Source organism: Euprymna scolopes, chromosome 45 (assembly GCF_053919585.1).
Source record: "Euprymna scolopes isolate OS-2025 chromosome 45, ASM5391958v1, whole genome shotgun sequence".
Lineage (NCBI taxonomy): Eukaryota > Metazoa > Mollusca > Cephalopoda > Sepiida > Sepiolidae > Euprymna > Euprymna scolopes.
In genome coordinates this window covers 32,755,679-32,775,096 of record NC_136526.1, presented here as the reverse complement: position 1 = coordinate 32,775,096, position 19,418 = coordinate 32,755,679, and the positions used below count along the sequence as shown (strand labels likewise).

Here is a 19,418-nt window from a genome sequence, read left to right as displayed (position 1 = left end):
TATGTAACATGGAATTATCATCTTTAATTCTATCACACGTTTAGTATTCATCAATACACATCGAATATTGATTTGATGTGGATTTGTTTGGTTGTATAGTGACCTTCACTCAGAGGAATATATATATATATATATATATATATATATATATATATTATCACTTACATTGAAAAACAAAAAAAATACTGAATACATATTCGATAATCATCAATCTAAATCTAAAACGTTTTCAATGTAAATATGAAAAAACAATTGTTTATGTTTTTTTCCTACTCTTAGGCTTATCAAATTAAACACTCGTATGAATAATTGTCTTTTGGGAGCATATTTCATGCATACAAATGATTGAAAAAAAACATACGGCATACTTTTATGCAACCCTTATTATCGATTGAAACAATGATCGTTTTTTAGAAATTATATTTAACTGAAATTTTAGATATCTATATACATTACATTATTTACATGATGTGTAAATATCATCTTAAAAATAGATAAACAGTCACTGATTTATCATACATTTTCCATTTGGAGAGAAACCATGTGAAGTTCAACAATTGTTATTTATCTATATATTACATTTAAAAAAAATTTTCATAAGAAAAATATGAATTGCAAATGATCTATTAAATTTTAAGATCATAAAACTTAGACAGAACTGTTTCTTTTATGTTTATTCTAAAATGGAAAAATAAGAAAAATAGCGAAATTAATTCAATTAAACATCGAAAATATATCAACTTTGAAAATGAATACAAACACAGATACTAAAGAAAAACCTTTTTCTTGTGATGAATGTGACTCTTCTTTTAAAAGTAAACAATATTTGACCATTCATATGCGAATACATACAGGAGAGAAACCATATTCTTGTGAAGTGTGTTTATCTGCTTTTAAAAGTAAGCAATATTTAGCCATTCATATGCGAACACATACTGGAGAAAAACCATATTCTTGTGAAATATGTTTATCTGCTTTTAGAAGTAAGCAAAATTTAGCCATTCATATGCGAATACATACTGGAGAAAAACCATATTCTTGTGAAATATGTGGCGTTTCTTTTACACAGAAACAAAATATGTCACAACATATGCGAATACATACTGGAGAGAAACCATATTCTTGCGAAGTATGTTGCTCTTCTTTTACACAGAAACGAAGTATGCTGCAACATATGCGAACACATACTGGAGAGAAACCATATTCTTGTGAACTATGTGACTTTTCTTTTACAAATAAAGCTACTCGGTTGCAACATATGCGAACACATACGGGAGAGAAACCATATTCTTGTGAAGTATGTGGCTCTTCTTTTACAAGTAAACAGACTATGTTGACACATATGCGAACACATACTGGAGAGAAACCATATTCTTGTGAAGTATGTGGCTCTTCTTTTACAAGGAAATACAGCTTGGTCATTCATATGCAAATACATACTGCAGAGAAACCATATTCTTGTAAAGTATGTGATTCTTCTTTTAAAAATAAAAATGAGTTGATAGTTCATATGCTGACACATACAGGCGAGAAACCATACTCTTGTGAAGTATGCGGTTCCTCTTTTACAAGAAAACAGGATTTGGTTTTTCATATGCGAACACATACTGGAGAGAAACCATATACTTGTGAAATATGTGGCTCTTCTTTTTCAAGGAAATACAGCATGGTCATTCATATGCGAACACATACTGGAGAGAAACCATATTCTTGTGAAGTATGTGGCGCTTCTTTTACACATAAACAGACTAGACTGCAACATATGCAAACACATACAGGAGAGAAACCATATTCTTGTGAAGTATGTGGATCTTTTTTTAAAAGTAAACAGACTATGTTGATACATATGCAAACACATACTGGAGAGAAACCATATTCTTGTGAATTATGTGCTTATTCTTTTACAAGGAAATACAGCTTGGTCATTCATATGCGAATACATACTGGAGAGAAACCATATTCTTGTGAAGTATGTGGCTCTTATTTTACAATTAAACAGACTTTGTTGACACATATGCGAAAACATACTGGAGAGAAACCATTTCCTTGTGAAGTATGTGGCGCTTCTTTTACAATTAAACAGACTATGGTGACACATATGCGAACACATACTGGAGAGAAACCATTTTCTTGTGAAGTATGTGGCGCTTCTTTTACACAAAAACCACACATTGTGCAACATATGCGAACACATACTGGAGAGAAACAAAAACAAAAAAGCGACCATAATAGAGGTCAGTGTACCCAATGATAGAGGGCTTAACAGAGTTGAGAGGGGAAAGATTACAAAGTATCAAGGACTTATGTATGATATGAAACGAAATTGGAAATTAAAAGACGTTTTAATTATACCAGTCATCATAGGAGCAACTGGGCTTATGAAAAAGAACTTTAAAAAGTACATAGCAAGCATACCCGGTGAACCAAGTGCAAGTGAAATACAAACGATTGCACTGAAAGGGACGGCTAGAATCCTGAAAAGATCTCTTGGTTGAAATCACTAAAATAGGAGTAAATCTCAGACATCTGGTTGGATGTCCCCTCCCCTAGAAGAAAAAGTTTAAGAAAAATGAAAAAAAAAGAGAGAAACCATATTCATGTGAAGTATGTGGCGCTTCTTTTATGCATAAACAGACGATGTCACAACATATGCGAACACATACTTTTAATCTTAAAAAGATCTCTTAATTGAAATGTATACATGGATTCTGGTGAAGTATGTGGCTATTTTACAAATAGAAAAGGTCTGGCTATTCATATTCGAATATCTGCCTCTGTAACAATTAAAAACGCCTAGATCATTTATATGAGAACAGATATTGGAGAGAAACCATATTCTTGTGAAGTATGTTGTCCTTTTTTACACGGAAACAAAATATTTTGAAACATAACAACACGTACTCGAAAAAAATCATCTTGCAAGCATGCACCCACATTGTCACATGTGAATGCATATTCAAGTGAAACCATATTTTTGTTAGTTATCTTTGTCGAATCTTTAATAAAAAAATCTAATATGCTGCATACGAATACTTATTGTAAATTAAATCATATACTTTTGTAAAACGTATAAATTTTACAGACATACATTATTTTGTTTCTTCTATTATATGAATCTTATATTCTGATGCTACAAAGCCATCATATATTTTAGTAACTTTTGTTGAAATACAATCGAACACAGACTTCGCCTCACATATATGCAATGATATCATTATATGGAAACAATGTTCATACTATTGTCATTGCAGGGATAACTTATACTTATATTTTGTTTTATTTATTTTGTGTTAAATAAATTGCCGGTTTATTCTGAACTGGCATATAAGCTTCAGCCTCTGTCCCATCAACGAAATGTTGCATCGCTCTGCCTGTTCTGCAAGTATTTTAGTGGTCAATGCTCTGACGAACTGCAAGCACTTGTGCCCCTACGACATGGGCACCCTCAACAAACCCGATAGGCTGCTAAATCCCACCCCCACACTGTAGAGATCCCTAGATGTAAAAGATCTTTCTACTCCAATAGTTTCTTCCCAAGAACCGCTAGACTTTGGAATTCCATTCCAGATCCTGCTTCCCCAACAGTACTGATGTGTAGAAGTTCAAGTGTAACGTGAACCGACATCTTGCTGCCCAAATCCCTACATAGTACCCCAGTAGTTGTTGACCCTGATAGTAGTCTCCTTCACCAAAATGGCAATTTGCCTTGTTTAGGGTGCAAATGTAATAAAAGAAATTCTATTAATAAAAGAAAATACTTTCCAAGAAAAAATAGATTGGAAAACATTGGCATTGTAATAAATTGGACCAATATATTGGTGCATATTTCCAACACATTTTGTAGAAATTACATCAACAGAAAGATGAATAATGTGAATGATATAAAAAAAATCGTTTGTTTTTTAACAGAAAATACTATAATTTGAACATTTTATAACATTTGTGACTGAACATTCAGATTTTCAGAAATGAATTTTATTTAATGCGAAAAAATATGATTTTTCAAATTATATTCTGGTTATACTTTTATACTTTAACAGAAAAATAAAATATCACTTTAATTGCATACAAAATTTGTGCATTTTCCTCATTTGCATATGAATTTATCTATTTTATTTCAAATGTTTATAAAGTTACAAAATTCAAATTATTATTCAATAAAAATGAATTTGTTATCCGATATACTGTGAAAGTATTAGTGGGAAAAATATTTTCTAACACAACGCCGATTTGAAACAGTATCTTAATTTATGTATAAAATATTGTATTTTTACTAAGATTATGTCAGTGATAATCAAAATAAAATTCTTTTTTAACAGATTTTGTAAAAATAACTTTCATTTAAAAAACAACATTTGTATGAAGTTTTGTTAAATCTAGCAAATAAATCCGCGTTTTATTTCATGTTCTTTTTAATAGATTTGTAGCAATATAAAAATAATAACATATTTTTGCTTTTCTATAAAAATTCTATCGTATATTTTTATTTTATTCTCTCAAATAAAAAGGAAAAAGTAATTACATCAGAAAAACAAAAACTTTAAAAAATGAGAAAAATTATAATAGTGCAAATTTCGATATATATGGGAAAATAGGCAACATTAAAGAGTAAAAATGTAGGAAAAAATATTAGTACATTTTTCCGTGAGTATTGTTTACGCACTTATAATTTTTTTATGGACCCCCCCCTTTTTCTGAATTTTTCTGCACTTATTTTACCTTTTTCTCAAGTACTTATAAATATATTTGAAAAAAGTATATTGTAAAACCTGAATCTTACTTGAAACTACTATAAAAATATAGAACGGTACAATACGTGCATAAGCAAACTTTTCAAAAAGAAAAATATTTCAAAAATATTTAGTTTATACAAAGAAAATAATCCATTAGGGAAATATTAATATTTCCAAAACTATTAATTTGTGATGGATACGGTTTTAAGATTCTTGTTTTTTGTTCAATTATTAGTTTAGTTAAATATCACAGCAAAAGTTTTGCCTTTGGCTTGAAATATTATGGAAAAGACAGATGTGTAAGTCCAGAAAAAATGTCACGTTTGTGCTATGTGATACTCATGATAGACAGTCCACAATCGGTATTGTTTTTGCTGAGGTATAGTTCACAATGCAATTGTATTCTTCCACTTTCAAAAGCATCCTTGCAAGTCGTGTGGTTGTGCGTGATAGGTTTTTTAATGCTAATGATCTGTGTGTATCGTTATTTTGTGACCCCCACACACACACACACACATATTGGTTAAATCTTGTCAAGCTACACGCGTGGTCGTCTTTTTTTTTTAACTCGGTAGAAAAACAAATGTCATTGCTTATTCATTATTTCCAATTCAATTCGTTTTGGTAAAAATATCTTTGTAATCCTGCACTTGACACCACTTATTTTCAAAAGACGCCCTGACAGTAAAAAAAATGTACAAGAGAAGTTATTCTTCCCAATTTCCGATTTGTCTAAGAGACTTAACAAACACAACATACCTCTTTTTAATTCCTATAACTGAGCTTTGTTACAAGCTTAACTACTTAAATGTTTAAAAATCTGTTAAAATTACATCAAAATGTGACTCTTATTGAAATTAAGTTAAGTTTGATGGGATTTTTATTAGCCACCCATGGCAGCCAGATAATAACTGTCCATCTTATTCGAGCATGGGACTTGGCACAATAAGACAGCGAAAACGTTTACTACTTTTCGCCTCTTCTGATAAACTTTGCAAATAACTTTTCACTATTGTTAGAGTCGCTTACCACCGCTGGCAACAATCATTAATAATAATAATAATAATAATAATAATAACAACAACGAGCGGGACCTGTGGGAAATCCACAGGGGACTCATTCATATGTAATATATTGATGTTGGCATTTTATAGGTGTTCAGTGTAAATGGAGACGTTCTGATATTATTGTGGCTTTTTTGTTAAAACTGTAAAAGTATTTATCTAAGCTAGCACAAACGCCCGGTAAAGCCCGGTCGTAAAGTATGCTTGAATCATTTATTTAAATTCTTGCAGATTTCATATATATTATTATAGAGTTAATGTTCTATCGATTTTTATATATTATAAAGTTGAGATTTCAAAAATTAAAAAATATATCCATACAACACGGGTGCATTAGCTTGAATCAAAACCGAAATAAAAACTTTATATATATTATATATATATATATATATATATATATATATATATATATATATATATATATAATTTGAGTTCCTTCAGCCATAATCGAAACCCAAACAAAAGCTTATGAAGAATTCTTGATAAAATTATTTATAAAAAATAGATGACTTCAGTATCATCACCTACAGTCCAAACCGAAACAAAAACTTATGAAGAATTCTTGGTAAAATTATTTATGACAAGAAATAGAAGAACATAACAATTAAACGACCTGAATGTAAGCATGACACAAAAAAGAACACACACGCTATCATATTAATATATAGATGATGATGATGATAATAATAATAATAATTGAAGTGTTCCTGGTTAAGTACAACGCAATTAAAGAAACAAAAAAAAATCGTCTTTGCAAGCCAACAACCACCGGGTGTGAGATCACCACTGTCACCAACCTTCGTCTGTCTGCCTCACCCCGACCTAAACTGTCAACTCCTTTTATACATGTCTCCTGTGTGATTTTGCATGATTTCGCGTGACTTCCACCAGAGCGCACCTTTTTAAACTATGTGCGCCATCTTGATTTCTCTCTCTCTCTTTCGCCCAACCTCACCCGACACACATTGTTTCATTCTCCACTAGCCTGATATAAAGAATATGTCTCGGCACTCCATCTACCGCAATGTTGTTGCTAGTATTATTCCCAGTTATGCATCCTCTGCTCCACTGTGTGATACATCGCGCCCCTGGGAGGCTTCACCCATGTTTCATGGAGTTTGATGGTCCCTGTTGTCTTCATCTCCCTGCTTGCCGGCTCAACCCTAGGATTCCTCCGGGAGTACTTGAATATTGACAGGTGTGGAATTGTCCCTTGCTGTTGCCCCGACCTAGGCGATATCTTGTACTAATAGACCGCTTGTTCAGGCGAGGTGTTCCCTCTCTCTGTCACTGCCTTTATTGTTCGGTGGTTTCTTTCTACAATCCCATTGCCACTGGGTCTATAGGCAGCTCGAAAGAATTGATGGACATTCCATTTCTATAGCACAGCCGAATCTTCTGTCGATCTAAAAGCAGTACCATTGTCGGTTAGAAGCTCTTTCACCGGACCGTACTACAGAAATACCACATCAAGGGCTGCTGCTATTTTTCTGCCTGTTTGACCTCGCAGCCTTTTCCATAGGGCAAAGCGCTCGGGGCCACAGTCGATCATTGTCATGTAAAGCCAACTCCTGTAATGGGTGACATCAACTGCGAGTCTTTCCCGGGTCCCAGTCATACCTGGTTCTCCAGCTTCATGCACCCTTGGAGCAAGGTCAGTTGACTGACACTTGTCACAAGTCCTGACCACTTGCTTCATTTGTCTACCCCCATATGGTGCAGATTGTGCAACTCTCGCACCACAGAGTTATCCAGATGAGTCACTGCAGCAATATGCTTTGTTGGCACAAACCAGCTTTTCCTCACTCTTGTCAGAGCATCCGCTTTGTTCTTCTCAGAGGCAACCATGATTATGTGCAACTTCAAAGAAAACTCCTGCATCAGCTCAGCCAGCATCCTGGGCCTCTGCTTCACTACCATCTCTGCTGCCCCTTTCGTTCTTATCCTTTTGTCATGTGAAATCATCGATTTCAGCCAAACACAGTGGCAAAGTCTGTTTTCACATAGATGTCACGTAGGCTCCACTTTAATGCCAGATTAACTCCTTTGGTAACTGCACCGAATTCTACTACATTAATGTGGCTAGCATCATCCTTCTTCCATAGCTAGGCCGCATCTTCTGCAACCACTTCACCCACTTCAAGACAATCCCTGTTGCAATACTGCTTGCATCACACCACACGACTCCATCCAGTGTTCGCAGCACATTCCACATTCCCCAAACTGGGTCTTGCTTTTCCACTTCTTTCAGGACCTCTTCAATCAAGGCGGTCATTCTTCCTCCCACTCTATCATCCCATCGTCTACCTTCGGCATGCCTCTTGATGTAGCTGTATGCTGGTCTAAGCCAGCCGGCAATGGGGTAATGCCCGATCACCCTGACGTATATCGGAAAAAGTTCCTGCTTGTTGAGCTCTTCTTTCATTTGTGGGATCTCGTTTCCCCTTCGAAATTCCAGGCCACCCAATATATTTCATTTCAGCTATAGTCCCAAAGCTGCTCCCACATCCAATTCTTCCGGTGCCTTAGCGACCAACCCAGACTTCTTCAAGTGAACCACGACTACAGTCACCAGAGTTTCATTCCCGAGGATGTCATCGATATATGAGCTCACAGCGCATCTCCCTTCCCCATTTTTTCTAGAATCTTCCTTAGAATTGTTGACATAATCTTGGGTGCCGAGTTCAGCCCGAACCCTACCCTCGTAAGGCAGTAGGTTTGGCCTTTATATCTGACCAACTGGTACTTCCAGAGTTTCTCGGCAATGTGGAGTTGCAAATAGGCAGATTTTAGATCGACCAACTTAGAGGAACCGTTCATTTGCCTCCATTCTCTGATGGTCTCACTGCATATATCTGTAGCGTCACCCCACAGTATGACACTGGAAATGTCAGTTCAATTCTCGGAAATCTTGTACTGGTGTGACCTTTCCTTTTGTTGGTTGCAGAACGGCCATTAATGGCAAGATGCCCGATTCGACGTCATTTGTCCATGGCAACAGTATTCCCTCCTCGATCCATCTGTCCACTTCTCGTTCAAAATCCTTTCTTGCTCCTCCTTTAAGCGAGTTATCGTAACATGCCGCCCTGTTTGTTAACGTAGGTGGTTCATTCTTCCATACCCACTCCACTGTCCACTGATTCCCATCGAATTTCACTCCAAAATCCGGATCACTGATTGATATCCATCTCTTTTCTCCAACCTGTTTTATTCCTTCGTTGGCCTGTTCTGTTACTGCACATCCAGCTGGTCCCAACCTCACGCCATTCCTGCTTACTTTGACATCTCCAAGTCGCCATATTATGTCCATTCCGACAATCGCTTGGACGCCAGGCACCAGGTTATCAGTGACAACTGCATGGACTCTCATCCGGTGATCCTCGATTTCAATTGTGACAGTCCTCCTCCCTCGACATTTCACTCATGACCCATCGAATGCCACTACTTTGCCCTTCCCTTTCTATCCTCTGACAAGACTAGTGTGCACCATGGTAATGGTACAGCCAGTATCGATCAGGGCACAGCTTCTTGTCCTTCCACCACAATTTCATGCTTGGGCATCTGCTGCGAGCACGCCATTATTCCCAAGTTAGGGCAGCTGCTGGCGCTTCGGTTCCCCCTTGACGGTTTCCCGGACTCTTGCAGTTAAATGCCATGTGACCACTCTGATTACACCTGAGCACACAGTCTTTCCCAAGAACTTCCTGCAGTCTCTCTGCAGGTGCGGGCCCCCACATTCAAAACATGCGCCTTGCGGTCTTGGGAGGCTTTTGCTCTCATCCTTCCGTGCTGTTGCTGCTGCTCCTATGGCCCCAAAGGGTTGGGTGCTCACTAATATTCTTTCAGTTGGGAGCAGATCACTCACCTCCAAAGTCTCGATACTTGGGACCTGCTGCAGCCTCTTGGTAACGGATGCCATCTTTGCTACATGATTCGCTACCTGTCTCCGAATTCCTGCCAGTTCCAATCTTTTGCCTTCATTTGCATACACATTGACGGATCCCTCCGTCAAACTCTTCTTTTTTAATTTGTTGTACGCCTGAAACGGTCCTTCTGCAAATGCCTGGATCAATCTGGCTATGATCGGCTCAGTGTCTTCCTGTTCACAGGAGCTCAGCTCCAAATATAGGGCTAGCACGTCACCCTCCAGGAACAACGGTAATCACTGTGGCAACGTCGCCTATCTTTTGGAGCTTTGCCACTAGGTCGACTTTCTTTAACCAAGCTATCACATCGCCTACGTCATTGAATGGCTTTATCATGTTGTTCAGGCCGGTAGCCATAGCCGAAATAGCTTGAAGTGTTCCTGGCTTAGGACAACATAATTCAAGAAATAAAAATAAAATTCGTCTTTGCAAGCCAACAACCACCAGGTTTGAGATCACTACTGTGAACAACCTTCGTCTGTCTGCCTCACCAGACCTAACCTGTCAACTCCTTTTGTACATGTCTCCCGCGTGATTTCATGTGACTTCCACCAGAGCACACCTTTTAAACCTATGAGCACCATCTTGATTTCTCTCTCACACCAGATACATACGCGGTAGGACTTCTGTTCGTTTGATCTGTTTTCCCCTTTCTTTTTCTCCTTTCCTTCTGCTAACTTTAAACAACAATAATAATAAATATTATTATTATTATTATCTATATATTGATACGTTGGTCTGACGTCCTGCGTTACAAAAATCCTCACCGCAAACATTAATTAATAAGAAACTAATTATCTCCCTTTATTAGTCACTCTTTAATAGTTCGATTGTATTCAGTTAAAAAAAAACAACTTTTTTCTACAGCGAGAGGGTAAAATCCCTTCAAAGCGTATTGAGGTTATATAAGAAAATAAAGCTGTGTACGCATTACAAATGTTTATTTTCTGTTTCTTATGTGATACATGAGTACATTAGGGGTCATTTCGAGTTAAAAATTTATTTATTGCACCCATCTGGACTAGAGAAAATCATGATTGAAATGTGTATGTCTCGTGGCCGACGTTCAGTAGACGTTCTTGAGATCAGGCAGTTGATCAAAAAGTCAGACCGAGCGTACCGGAAAACGAAATGAGACCAATTTGACAACTCGGAAATTCTAAAAGAAACAATTTAAACAAATTTTATTTTCTACTTATGTAGAATAAATTCAGCCGCAGCAACAAAAGAAAACATGAAAAATAATTATAATTAGTTAATTTGTTTTTTTAAATTTTTTTTTCAAATGTTTTTTTTTAATTAGAATAAGTGCACATGTTTTAAAATTAGTTCATTATCTAGGATTATTCATTTTTTTTTTTAAGTAAAAACATGAAACATTGGTAAAATCCCTTCAAAACGTATTCTGTTTCTTATGTTATACATTGGTACATTGGAGGTAATTTCGAGTTAAAAGTTTATTTACTGCACCCATCTTAACTGAAGAAAATCATGATTAAAATGTGTATGTCTTGTGTAAATAGCTAATGGAGAATATGAAATATGGCGGACGTTCAGTAGACGGTTAGATGATCAAAAAGTCAGATCAAGCATACTGGAAAACGAAATGAGACCAAATTGACAACTCAGAAATTCTAAAAGAAACAAGTTAAACACATTTTATTTTATACTTATGTAGAATAAATGCAACAACAAGAAATGAAAACATGAAAAATAATTTAAACAATTTTTTTCAAATGTTTTTTTTTTAATTAATTTTTGTTTCAAATATTTTTAAATAATTTTTTTCCAATATTTTTTTTTTTATGTAGAATAAATGCACATGGTGCACGCGATGCAACAAAGGATTTCGCCAAATTTATTTGTCCCCACTCGCTCTCTCCACATGAATTCATCAAGATAGGAGCTAAGTAGATTCCCTAAAGGTCCATATTGATAGTGCAGTTTACGTTTTACCCGCATCCAAGTGTTTTCAATTAATTGGGTGTTTATTGTGGTGTCGTTTCGGTCAACGAAATTCCTTTCGTGGACAACCACATCATTAACTGTATCAGAAGCGGCCATTAAAAATGCGTGATAAAAGTGAATAATTCGACCTACCTTTCGAAGCTTATAACTACTTGAAAAGTGTAATGCAACCCCTATTTTTTCAATTAAAGGAGCAAAGACCTTAACTTTAAAAAAAATAACAGGTTCAATAGCAAATTATGCAATATTTTTTTAAAATCTGGTTTCTTTAAAAAAGATTTAAAGAAAATCTACGAAATTTTACTTCGATTATAAAAATATCAATAAAAAATCACTTACCTATAAAAAATACTATTCAATGAGTACTTCCATTGTTAAGAATTTATCCATGTTTATATTTTATATTCCATGTCATTTTTAAATAAAAAATTTTTTAAGCAAGTATTCAAAAAAATGCGTGATCAGATGGTTTTCACAGTTGAAATAAAGGGAAACAAATGTTTTTTCGCGTTGAAATCTTAATCTTTGTTATAATTTTGTTAGGTTTTAAGATTTAAACAGTTTAATGATTAATAATATTATAAACATTTTTATATTAAATATGAAATACGGTTTTACTGAATATTCATTTGGTTACCTACGGGGTTCCATATTTTGTTCGGTAAAAAGAGACATACAAAATATGAGGGGAGGCTACAAAATGCTTAATATTTGTGCCATAATATTTTCAAATTGGTTTTAATCTGACGATAAAATAGCTGACAAGAGTCATGTTTATATTAAAACTTAATATTAAAAAAAAAAAAAATTCAACACAATTAATTAAAAATCTATGTTGTAACGGAACATTTTGGAACAATGGCATTTTAATCGTTTTAATCTTTAAAAAAAAAATAATTTTTAGGAAGTTTCTTTTTCTTGGCAATTCAACTGATAATAGTATATATTAATTTGAAAAACGCTCTTAAAAAACAGACGAATTTATATCATTTTTTATTGCAACTTCAAGGTCATTTTTGCTCAATATGTGTATTTAAATTTTTAAAAAATAAATATTTTTTACTTATTTGAACTCTTATGTTTCATAATAAATAGAAATGTCGATAGATTTAAATATACTTTGTTCAAATTTCGAAAAAATAAATATGAGGGGGGGCACGCACTAAAAAATATATTTTCCATGGTATACTTTACGGAAACTGCATTTTGTCAAGCTGTGTTAGCTCTTGTTGTGTGGTTGGTTAATAGACAGAAACGAAAAGACGCGTGTTGTTAGTTTTAAATATAAAACATGGAGGACTTTATTTTCAGTGCGCATGCGTGGTCGTTACAAAACAAGGATTGTCATGAAACGAAATGATAACGTTGTTACAAAACTAGGATTGTAACGAAACGAAACGATAACATCGTTGCATCCCCCCTTTACCAATATGAAGATTATGATATTGAGCATATTCAATATATGATAAAAGGTAAGGGCTAATTCAGGGTAGACTGCCTGAATAGCTACAGCGAAGTAGGGGATTATTCTGCCCCATGAATTGCTTGCTATACTTCTCTAGAAAATGTTCACAAGTTCATTTTTGATGGTGGTCGTACCATCCTGCCACTGCGAGTGTATTGTTGGGAGTCTCTTTGTGGAGACTGAGTTGTACATACAGGTGGTTCTGCAAATGTTACATGCTTTGGCATTTGTGGTGGTGTTGGCCTTATTGGAGCACTCCTAATATGCTGCCGGTTTCTCCGTAGCATATATCCGTTTGCAGTTTGTAGGAGATATGATCGGGGACCATCTGCTTGAGAAGCTACGGTTGCTAAGTCCCAGTTTCCGTGTGTAGGGTTTTGTGCTCTTACCCTCTGGCCAGGATATAAAGGTGGTAGGTCTTCCTTGAGCGCATGCTGGTCAAAATATTTCTTTTGCTTGTGTTGCCTTTGTTTAAAAGCATCATATATTTGATCCTGATCTTGGTGGTTGTTTTCTATTTTTGTTGCAATTGGGGATTGGATTCGTCTACCCATGAGTAGCTGTGCGGGGCTGGGTATGGCGTTTGAGATAGGTGTGCAGCGCCAGTGCAATAATGCAATTTCGGGTGTTGTCCTAGATTGCTTGGCCTTTTTAAGGATGGTCTTGATGGTCCTTATCTGGCGCTCTATGAAACCATTTCCCTGTGGTCTTCGAGGTGAGGTGGTCTGATGGTTGAAACCTCGATTCTGTGGCAAATTCGTGGTAAAGGGCGCTTGAGAAGTGCGGCCCATTGTCACTAACCACTTTTGACGGTATGCCAAACTCCGCAAAGGTTTGTTGCGTTATTTTTATGACAACACTGCTTGGTGAGTGGGCAGGTAACTGTTTGATAACAGGGTACTTGGAGTAGTAGTCTGCTATGATCAGCCATTGATGTCCATGGAGCTCAAAAAGGTCTGTTCCAACTACGTCCCATGGCTTTGTCGGAATGTCGTGCTGCAGAAGAGGCTCTGACATTTGTGATGGCTGATGTTGTTGACAGATGCTACATGAGCTTGTGAATTGTTTGATGTCTCTGTTTATATTTTTCCAATAGACAGTGTCTTAGGACAGGAGAAAACCAAACTCCTAGCCAAAGTGAGCAGTGTGTAGTTGCTTTAGGATATCTTCTTGGAGGGTCTGAGGAATGACAATTTGTTGTCCTTTAAGGATAACGCCGTCATCAATTGATAGCTGATCTCTTAGGCTCCAGAATTCTCTGATATCAGTAGGCAGTTGCTTGATTGTCTCAGGCCATCCCATGACAATGGTATCTCTTAGCTGGTTAAGCAGAGGGTCAGCTGTTGTGCAGTCTCTCAGTTTTTCAATGCGGTCAGCAGAGAAACGAATGGTGTCAACTCAAACATCCAGATCGATAGGGTCCGAATTACCAGGTGATGGCAGGCGTGATAACCGATCAGCCGATATGTTTTCGGATCCCTTGTTGTAGAATAATCTGAAATTATATCCCTGTAGCTGGATGAGCATTCGTTGTAGGCGAGCTGGAGCTGAGGTGAGAGGTTTGTCAATTATCATGACAAGAGGTTTGTGGTCAGTGACAATTTGGAAACCATGACCGTATAAATATGTGTGGAATCTATGTGTGCCAAACACGATTGCCAGTAGTTCCCGCTCGATACATGCGTATCGTTGTTCTGTTTGTGTCAGACTCTTGCTTGCATATAAGACAGGCATTAAATTGCCAGCTGAGTCTGGTTGTAGAAGCGCTGCTCCTATTCCATGAAAACTTGCGTCACAGTGTAAGTAGATTGGGCGCTTGGGGTCAAAGTAGTGAAGCAGGGACGTTTCAGACACTTCACTCTTCAGGTTTTTGAAAACCGTCTGGTGGTGTGGCTCCCATTGGAATTCTGACTCTTTGTGAAGTAAGTCACGTAATACAGTGGTTTTTGAGCTGAAATCCTTAATAAAACGGGATAGGTATGTCATTACACCTAGAAACTGTTGCAGTTCTGTTTTATTGTGTGGTTCTGGCATTTCCTGTTGGTCTCGTACCTTTGCTGGGTCAGGTTTCATTCCAGAATGGGTGTATATATTTCCGAAGAAGGAGATTTCCTGGCGTTTTATCTCGTATATCTTGGAAGTGAGGCCCTCTTGTGTGGCGACTTCCATGAGGTGCCTTAGGTTGTTGTCATGTTCACGTTCTGTTAAGCCATATACAACAATATCATCCGCTATACCGCATGCTCCTGTGCACTTCTCAAGTATTTTGTCCATCTCGAGCTAGTAGATGTCTTGGCTCACGTTTAAACCAAATGGAAGTCGTTGGAAGCAGTACCTTCAAAATGGTGTTTGAAAAGTGGTCAGGATCTGGCTTTCCTGGTCAAGCTTTATAGACCAGTATCCTGCCTTAGCATCCAGTTTTGAGAAGTATTTTGCACCTGCAAACCGGTGATTGAGTTCCTCAACTGTTGGGATTTGATGATACGGTCGCATTAGGGCTTTGTTTAGTGCCCTTGGGTCTAAGCAGACCCTTATTGTGTTGTCGCGTTTGGTTACATATGTAAGGGAGCTTACCCAGTCAGTTGGCTCCTCAATACGACGAATGACATTCTGTGACTTCATCTTGTCTAGATCAGCCTTGATCTTCTCCTGCATGGCTATTGGCGTTCTTCTTGGTGCGTCTGTGGCATGGAGTGTTAGGGTTGACAGTGAGCTTGTGTGTTTTCTTGAACTCGCCAATGCGGTCGAATCTGTCAGGGTATAAACACATCAGATCATCTATGCTGTTGCTAGGTTGTTGCTGAACGGATATGGCACAGTTCATTGTCACAACGTTGAAGGCTACAGATGTTGGCAGGCCCAGTATAGCTGGTCCTGGAGTGTTGACCACATAAAATTGAGTGTTGAGCCACGAAGAGTCCTTGTATTTGCACCTGATGTTTGTGGTGCCATGGCATTTTATTTCAGTGTTGTTGTATGCTGTCAGTACGCATTTCGTTGGGTTTAGTGATCCAGGTATTGGGTTTCCGTCTTCGTTTATGGCGGAGGGGCACATACTGCGGAATATGCGTAAAGGTAGTGTGTTTGCCTGTGCACCTGTGTCTACCTTCAGTTTGAGGCTGTGCGTACCTGGGTGGTCTGTCAATATAACGTTAATAATGACAAACGCTTCATTTTGTGTTGTTTTTTGCTTGTGCAGTGGATGTTCACTGTTAATAGTGCTGAATGTGAGGTGCTCCATCGCCGCATGTAGTTTTGTTGTGGCTCGGTCGTCATGTTCAGCAACGCTGTCGACTTTTCGGCCTGTTCCATGTTGTCTGTGCCTTGGCTGGCTGCGGCTTTTGTGCCAGGGTTTTTCTTGTTTCCTGGGTCTGAGTCTCGCTGAGAAGCACAATTTGGCCCAATGACCCATTTTCCCGCAGGAGCTGCATATGTCGTTCTTGGCAGGGTAATGCTCCTTGCCAAAACGGTGGTCCCGTCCACAATTTTTACACAAGTTGCTGGTATTTCTGTTGCCTTCCTGGCGTTCGCGACCACCGTGATTTATAGTGTCTATCTGTGACAGGCCATGTAGTTGGTAAGCCTCATATGTGTGTGCTAATTTCACAGCCTCTTCTATTGTGTAGCCCTTCGGCTTGTTCAACAGTTCTTTTTATAAGTCCGGTATGGGCGTGTTGGCTATCAGTATTTCTACTAAACGTTCGTTCATTTCATGGGCTGTGCAATCGCATTTCTTCGCCTGTAAGCGACACCTGTTTAGAAATATGTCGGTCGTCTCGGTAGGTTTTTGTTGGTATCTACTGAGTTCGAGCCAGCATATACGGTGGTTGGTTGCCGGTTCCAGCTGCTCCAAAAATGCGTTGAAAATTTTGTTGGCGTCTCTCCGGTCTTCGTTTGACATAGACCAACTGTTGTATCTACGAATTCCTTCTTCGCCAGTTGCGAGTAGAATGATAGGCACTTTCTCTTCTTCTTTAGTTCCCTTCGCTGTGAAATAAAGTTCCAAACGTTGTTGGAATATCTTGAATGACTCTGCAGTGTTAGGCGAGTCCCAGTCGAGAATGGGAACTGGTATCGATATATTAGCCATAGTAGTAGTAGTGTTGTTGCGAGCTTCAACGAGCGTGTGTGTGTGTGTTTTACGAAGTTTTGGTTCGAAAAGAAAAGAGAAAAATAAAAAATATAATGTCTTACTTTTATCGTTGTTTTATTTTTCCCTTTATCTCGCCGCCGTCACCATGTCAAGCTGTGTTAGCTCGTGTTGTGTGGTTGGTTAATAGACAGAAACGAAAAGACGCGTGTTGTTAGTTTTAAATATAAAACATGGAGGACTTTATTTCCAGTGCGCATGCATGGTTGTTACAAAACAAGGATTGTCATGAAACGAAATGATAACGTTGTTACAAAACTAGGATTGTAACGAAACGAAACGATAACATCGTTACACATTTTATATGTAATTTCATTCTAAAATGGACAAGTATCAAAATTTCACGAAAATCTGACAATTAGTTGCTTTTTGTTAGATTTATTAAACACGGGTATGTTTTCACATTCGAAATGCTTACTACATGGGAACGTTATTTTAAAGCGCCAATTATGTAAACACGATTTTCATCTCGCAATTTCATTATTTTCGTTCGATGAAAATTTTTTTTAAAATTATTACTAGTTTATTTTGCCCTTCTTTTAAATGGTACAAAAGTTATATTAATAATATTAATTTATAATAAAGTTACATCGTCTTACATATAGGGTGGGGTGATTCTGTGTTGAATTTTGGCAGTCTCTACATATCAATGTTAACATATAGAGCACACATCAGCCCCTTTTGAGTGGGTTTATTAAACCGAAGCCGAACGTACCTTGTATATTCTCTTTCGTAACTCTTGCCCATGTTCTTGACATGTTTGTTCAAAGTCGATGTAACAATGTTTTCCGGTGCACAAGTAATCTTTTTTACTATGAAAATCTGAAAAAAATCTTTATAATGTACGTACTTGTCACTGCATGAAAATGTCATATTCCAAAAATCACGTAAATCGATCAAGTAGTTCTTTTTATTTAAGAAAATCAAATATTATGAGACATTTTATCGAAGAAAAACTTTCCACCATCTTGTTTTTTTAATTATACACTGCTAGCGACACCTATTGGCAATGTTTGGAATATAAGATCAGCAAGGGGGGGGGCAGACAATCGACTTTCCACGCTTGAGAGAGAAAAAAAACTTGGAAAATTAAGACATTTATAAGTTTTTGAGGATGTTGAAGACGAAAATAACGTTTAAAATTCCAGCAAACGAAACGAGTAGCTTCCAAGATATGAAGAAATGTTAGTTTAAAGAAAGTGGGGTATCACTTTTCTATAATGATTTAACGTATAATGATCACCCACTATGTCCATCAGCCACCACTCCAACCACCACTAGTGTAAAACTTGAATTTACGCTGCTGAAATACACATTTGCCGAATTTTTGTTGGAGGAGCGTCAACGTGTGGGTGCTCAATTTACGTAAAATTCTTCAAATCTTGGAAACTACTCGTTTGCTGGAATTTTAAACTTTTGTTATTTCCTATTTTCATAGCAAACAACATGAAGCAGATTCAGGAGATTTTCAGTCCAAAACGGATACGTACAATATAACCATTTTCGATATTTTCATTTTTGAATGTCTTGATTAAACTGTACAAGTTCCAATTTATCACATATATATCTTTTTGGTACTAGTGCATGAGCTGGCCTGGGCGTGGCTTATCACTCGCTCGGATTTCTCCGTAAAATGACGTCACATGCTGCCATCTGACGGAGAAAATGGACGAAGGGTGGGGGTGGGGTGCGTACAGAGAGAGAAAACGCAAAAAAATAAATGGCCGACAGGGGGAGGGGGGGGGGCTAGCAGCGCCAAATACAAGTTTCCAGAACATTTCGACATGAAACTACTTGAAAAATTAATTCTAGCATTTTCTTTAATTACTATAAAATTAATATAGTGGTAAAATTATTTAAAAAAAAAAGAAAACAGAAGCCAAATTTGAAGCCAAATTAAAAAAAAAGAAGGCCAAACCATTTCAAAAAAGGTCAAATTCACGAAATTAGCCATTAAAAGAATAATAAATGGTAACAATAACATTATGAATAAAAGTTACTTTCCAACTTATCTGCATCATTCGTTGGTATTTTTAAGTAGTTTTAAGTGCTTTTTATTTCATATCGAATGTTAGAGCGGTTTCCGCTAACTTTGCCAAATTTTAAAATGCC

The 19,418-nt window shown here is 37.0% G+C and overlaps 1 protein-coding gene across 1 annotated transcript; it reads left to right on the top strand.

The window, feature by feature from the left end:
- The first annotated feature begins 224 nt into the window (after positions 1–224).
- On the top strand, positions 225–4,060 carry LOC145269377 (uncharacterized). The gene has a single exon (XM_080125061.1). The coding sequence runs from the start codon at positions 749–751 to the stop codon at positions 2,249–2,251; it is 1,503 nt and encodes a 500-aa protein (XP_079981187.1). The 5' UTR covers positions 225–748; the 3' UTR covers positions 2,252–4,060.
- Positions 4,061–19,418: the final 15,358 nt, after the last annotated feature.

Coding starts and splice junctions, on each gene's coding strand:
- LOC145269377 (XM_080125061.1), top strand. CDS start 749: ATGAATACAAACACAGATACTAAAGAAAAACCTTTTTCTTGTGATGAA.